The sequence below is a fragment of the Perca flavescens genome, chromosome 15 (assembly GCF_004354835.1).
Source record: "Perca flavescens isolate YP-PL-M2 chromosome 15, PFLA_1.0, whole genome shotgun sequence".
Lineage (NCBI taxonomy): Eukaryota > Metazoa > Chordata > Actinopteri > Perciformes > Percidae > Perca > Perca flavescens.
The window spans coordinates 8,567,245-8,573,244 of record NC_041345.1 but is presented as its reverse complement, the minus strand read 5'-3'; the positions used below and the strand labels follow the sequence as shown (position 1 = coordinate 8,573,244).

At 37.1% G+C, this 6,000-nt stretch overlaps 1 gene segment (V, D, J or C); it reads right to left on the bottom strand.

The window, feature by feature from the left end:
* Positions 1-868: 868 nt before the first annotated feature.
* On the bottom strand, positions 869-1,350 carry LOC114569337 (Ig heavy chain V region 914-like). The segment is given in 2 exon segments: positions 869-1,179; positions 1,260-1,350. Coding segments are annotated over 2 exon segments (360 nt in total).
* Positions 1,351-6,000: the final 4,650 nt, after the last annotated feature.

Sequence of the window (6,000 nt, the reverse complement as noted above, 5' to 3'; positions counted from 1 at the left end):
CTTTTAGTTTTGTATTGCTCTATCAGTTACATTTTATAATTATGGTACATGAATTGTCATGACTTCATGCATGACTTCATGCATGAAAAAGTAGTACTTCAGTAATGTACAAGGATTAATAGTATCTCATGCATGACTTAATGCAGGAACAATATGTTAATTAATGCATCAAGTAAGGAATGTGAATCATCAAGATTTCTGATTTATTAATGATGTTCATGTCTTCTTAAAAGAACTGACCAGTCACAGCAGTGTACATATATTCAGAAAACCTGTAGTGTTGTAATCATGGTTAAATAAAAATGCATCATCCATTACTTCATCATGTTTGTGGCCCTTCAAAAAAAGTGCTGACCTGGTCCATCTTTAACATTGACAAATAAGATATGATTAATGGTGGCATAAAATTAAATGTATTAAGAATTTCAGGAGTGGGTTGGCAAATTAATACTGAGGTCACTACTTTTTTTTGGTTGCTGTAATCACAACAAAATAAGGCCCTTAAACAGTAATTATGTATTGTGTATTGTGTCTTAATTTGTAGAAATGTAAAGTATTTGTAGAAGTTTAATTTCAGCAACCTAATTGTTGGGCTGTCTTTGGACCTTTTATCAAAAGGAGATTTTTTTTTTGTGTGTTTTTCCGAAATGTGTTTAATTCAGGGAGGATTGTTAATCTATTATATAACATACTGTATTTGAAAATTAGATTACAGAATATTAATCAAATTAACAACCTCAAAACAACAAAAGCTAATATAAAAATAAATAAATACATAAATGTTGTGAAAAATACTTCATGCTTGGGCTCTACCAGCCTGAAAGAATGAGTACTGTAGGATTTTGTACAGCTGCTCAACCAACTCCAGTCACTGTGGCTGTCGAGCACAATAATAAACAGCAGAATCTTCAGTCTTCAGACTGTTCATCTGCAGATACAGCTGCTTTCTGTTGTTGTCTCTGGAGATGGTAAACCGGCCCTGAACTGACTGAGAGTAGTAGTTGGTGCCACCACTAGTATCAGTAGCAACCCACTCCAGTCCTTTTCCAGCAGCCTGTCTGATCCAGGCCATCCAGTAGCCATTAACATCCAACGCAGAGGCTGTACAGATCAATCTGTGGGATTCTCCAGGTCTTTTAATCGCTGGTTCAGATTCAGTCAGAGTCTGACCATCAACACCTGTCAAGAGGATAAAAAACATTGTATGGAAAAAAAAGAAAAAAAAGATATATAAGATTAAGATCAATGAAAATCTTCACCTGCCCAGCAGAGAGTTAAAAGCAGCAGTCCTGTCCTATAGTCCATCATGTTAAACTGTGTGTCCACTGTTCTCTGTCCTCCTCTCTGCACTCAGATAAGTAGAGGTGAAGATATCTGAGTTTTGCATCGACTCCTCCTCGCAGGGATGAAACATCTGGACTGGAGATATTTAATGAAACTGAGTCAGAGTCAAACCTCCAAGTCAGCTGTTTTAATGTTTGTCTGACATATTTTAATTTGTGTAAAATGTTAGCCGGCATTACCACCACAACCATATTCATTCTAATGATACACAAATTACATCTGACACGTTAAAAAAACAAGGGTTATTAAAATGAGTTAAATTATGATTCATCTTGGAATGAATGCTCTGTTTCTCATTAGTCACTTTGAGCATAATGGGCACCACATTAGATCATTTACAATAATATAAATAAACAAAGGTTTAAGTCTGATCACCAACATCTACAAGCATTTCTGAAAATTGTTTTAATATCATCTAATTATGTCATTATATTATACATGCTTTGTACTTTTGTGTTTTTGTGAAGATATGTAGCTACTGTTTAAATGTAGTTAGTTATCAGACGTAACATGAAAACAGGAAAAATGTGTTTCTCATCTTTTATAGGCTTTACAACACGATTAATACCATTCATTGAATTCCATAAACATTAAATTTATCAACTCATTCAAGAGTGCTGTCTTTATTAATGTTCACATTTAGAACATGTGTGTGTGGTTGAGTCTTGCTGGTTGCTGGGTATTTGTGCAGGTCTGTTGGTGGTTTGTATCACTGTGGGCTGACGTACACAGTAATACACAGCTGTGTCCTCAGGCTGCAGATTCTGTCCTTTTAGAGTCACTGTTAGAGCAGAAGTGTCTCTGCTGTAGCTGAACTTGTTCTTCAGAGCATTATTTTGAAGAAGGCCACTTGTTCCCCACTGATACTAAAACCAGTCCATTGGTTTTCCTTCACTCTGTCTGATCCAACCTGTTGCATAGCTGTTATCAGTCAAAGAATAACCAGAGACCTGACAGCTGATGGTCAGAGACTGTCCAGGCTGCACAACCATTGAGTCTGTCTGGATGAGATCAATACTGTTCACACCTGTGGAAACACAAATCAACATTATCTCCATCATTCATCTGACTATTCAGGGTTTCTAATGTGTGTATTAGAGTGAATCCACTGAAAGCTCCTCACAGGATCCAGCAGCAGTATCAGAGCTACAGAGAACATGTTGATGTTGAAGCTGAACTGATGTCAGCTCTTCTGTCTCTCACTGACACACACACACACTTCACTTCTTTATGAGGCTACGCACAAGGAGGCTGATTTACATACTGATGATAGTAAATCAGCTGACTAAAGTATATTTGAATAAATCAAAATGGAGATGAAATGTTCAGGTGTTCTCACATACAGTAAAGAGAAGGTGAAACCTGAATCTCTGACAAACATATGTTTGATTGTTAATGAAAAGTAAATAATGATATGACGGAAGAGACGCAATTCATTTATACCGTAGAAAATCACTGAATTTATTCCATCACTTGAAAAGTTATATATACCTTCAATGATGTATCAGTGATTTTTATGTAGTATTTAAATGTATTAATTGTACTGTGTTAAATTTAATTACTGTAAGATTAATTTGTGTTGTGTCTTTTTCTCTCTTTACTGTAACAGTGAGCTGGTGTTGAAACCATTAGTGGTCTGAGGGCTCCTCCTCTGGTGGCTTCATGTTACAAGTGTTCAGGCTCTGAGGGGTTTTTGTTCAGGTCTACTGATGGTTTGTGTTACTGTGGCTCTCTGGCACAGTAATACACAGCAGTGTCTTCAGGCTGCACATTCTGTCCATTTAGAGTCACTGTGTTGCTGGAAGAGTCCAAGCTGATACTGAACTTGTTCTTCAGCAAATCTTTGTAATATGTGGTGTATCCAACACCTCCTCTTACAATCCACTCCAGTCCTTTCCCTGCAGGCTGTCTGATCCAAGCTGTGTAGTAGCTACTAACAGAATAAGAGACCTGACAGGTGATGGTCAGACGTTGACCTGGCTGCACAGTCACAGAGGCTGGCTGGGTCAACTGTTCACACTTCACACCTGTGGAGGAAAACATGTTGAGTATTGAATCAGTGTAATAACAGTGAACAGTGTGCTGTGATCATACTGCTGTTCGTTATGTACATTTGTGTCGTCCATATATATATGTTGAGATATTCTATTGTTTCCATAATCTAAGTAGTGTGAACATGTAAAAGCCCAATAAATTATACCTGGGAAACTTTGTGTCATTTTTATCATTCAAATGTGTGTAAATGACAACAATTGCTACCCAGTTTACACACTGTATTACACAGTGTGTGATTTCTCACAATATGTTAAATTGAATGTTCGTATTCTTTACAAACCTTATAACAGAGAAAAAATACATTCAGACTTCTCAATAAAACTATAACTCAGTCAGTTATTCATCATTACATTGTTGGTAAAAAATAAAACAGGAAGTCAAAAACCCCCAAATCATCTGCTGCTGTCATTGTGTGCCTCTTTGTTTTATACTCGTACTGCTATTATATTTTAGGTCTCCTACTGCCTCCTGTTGGTAGTGATGGTCAAATGAAGCTTTGCGAACCATTGTCTTTACTTTCTGAGCTCACTAGATGGTGCTGTCTGTTCAACAAAGGGTTTGAAAACCCATTGAATTGCCATTCATTTAACCTTTTTCTTTGAACAGAGAGAGCCATCTAGTGAGCTCAGAAAGTAAAGACACTGGTTCGCGAACCTTCATTTGACCATCACTACCTGTTGGTCTTTGTAAAAAAAAATTTGAAACTGACGTGCTGTGAACTCCACTGACAGCCTGATGTGATGATTTTATATCTGAGAAACAAGGAAGGTCACTGTGTTTGCATAAAATCAAACATATGAAGCATCAATGTTGGTCTAATTGGAGTCAATAGAAGAGTTTGTTCAGTGTTAATATATCTGCAGAGTGAAAATATGTGCCTTGAATTTTTGTTTTCTTCATATCCAGATATTTTTATCTGGAGAGTTAAAAGCAGCAGTCCTGTCCTATAGTCCATCATGTTAAACTGTGTGTCCACTGTTCTCTGTCCTCCTCTCTGCACTCAGATAAATAGAGGTGGAAGATATCTGAGATTTGCATTGACTCCTCCTCACAGGGAGGATACCACTAGATTAGGCTTGGCATTCAGTTTTTGTTTGGTGAAAATGTAATGTAAATGAGCCCTGTGATTGATTGGCGACCTGTCCACGATGTACGCCACCTCTCGCCCCAATGTCACCTGGGATTAGCTCCAGCCTCCAATGACTCTCAAGAATAAGAGGCTAGTTAATGGAAGAATGAAAAGTGAATGTTTATTTTTTAAGTCAAAACAATGATTGCTTGTCTGACATATTTCAATTAAATTGAATATGTCTTATATTAAGATCCCAGCCATGTTCCTGTCCAAGAAGCAGAAATCATGTCAATATATGTCAGCAACTGACAGGGGGTGATTGAATGCTCTAAACAGCTAATCTTTGGTTTTTATCGGGCAATGCTGACAAGGTAGAGCAGAATTGTACCTTTTGTTGTACAGTAGTACAGTAGTACAGTAGTACAGAGTACAGGCACAATGCAGGTACAAATTGTACAGGTCAATTTTTGTACACCAGATCATTATAAACCACATTCTAGTCATTATTTAAAAGGTTAGATCTTCTCTATTGGGCCATACTGGATTGCATTATATTAAAGAGATGAGTATTTCACTCACATTTGCCCCTAAAAATAAATGTGTGATCCAGAGATATCATTTACGAGCAGTGTGCGAGTAACTATTATGACCTACTATGACCTTTTTTCGTCTTACTGCTCATTGTTAAAAAAAAGTCCCACAATTCCACAAGCCACAATTTCCAATCACAGAAGAGTTTTTACTGACGGCACTTTCTGCGTGAGTGAGAGAACAACGATGAAATATTGGTAGGCTGGTGAGTGTTTTCAAAAGTGAGTTTTGGGGACCCACAGGGGTCCATGAGGGTGTTTAAGGGGGTCCCCAGCAAAAAAGAAAGAAGTTCATACACAGTGACAGAATGTATAACTATTTGGGTCATGTGTTTAAACACTTTCTGTAGTAAAACATCAAAGAGAAGATCAGATGGGAGATCCGGGAACAAAATCTTATCAAATGGGGGTCAGTAATCTAATTTGTGTCAGTGTAGGGGTCCTTGATGTGAAAGGTTTGGGAACCACTGCAATAAGCCATAAGTTTATGTTATACATGCAGACCTCACTAAAACTGAAGCCCATTCATTTTATTTGGATTGAGTGAAGATGTTTTTAAATAAACTTAAATTAACCCTAACAAATACATTCTTTTTTTTAAGCTGTTCCACATTTCAGCTTCATCACATCCAGACTCGACTGCTGCAGTAGAAGTCATTATAGTACACTGTAAACCTAGATGTAGTTGTAATTAAACAAAATTAGTGGTCACTACTTATACTTTCATGTTTTATTAAAAACCCTATACATTACTAAATCACATTAGTTGTTTGTAATAATCCGCTTAAGTATGCAGTGCACACAGATCATATCAAGCAGAGATAACTAAGGATGTTAAGTTCCTGTATGGGAGGGGCAGGTCATTTGAACTTCTCTGCGCTGAAGCGATGCAAAGGCTCATGGGAGAAAAAAAAATTCTGAACTGTTTCTGTCCAAGTT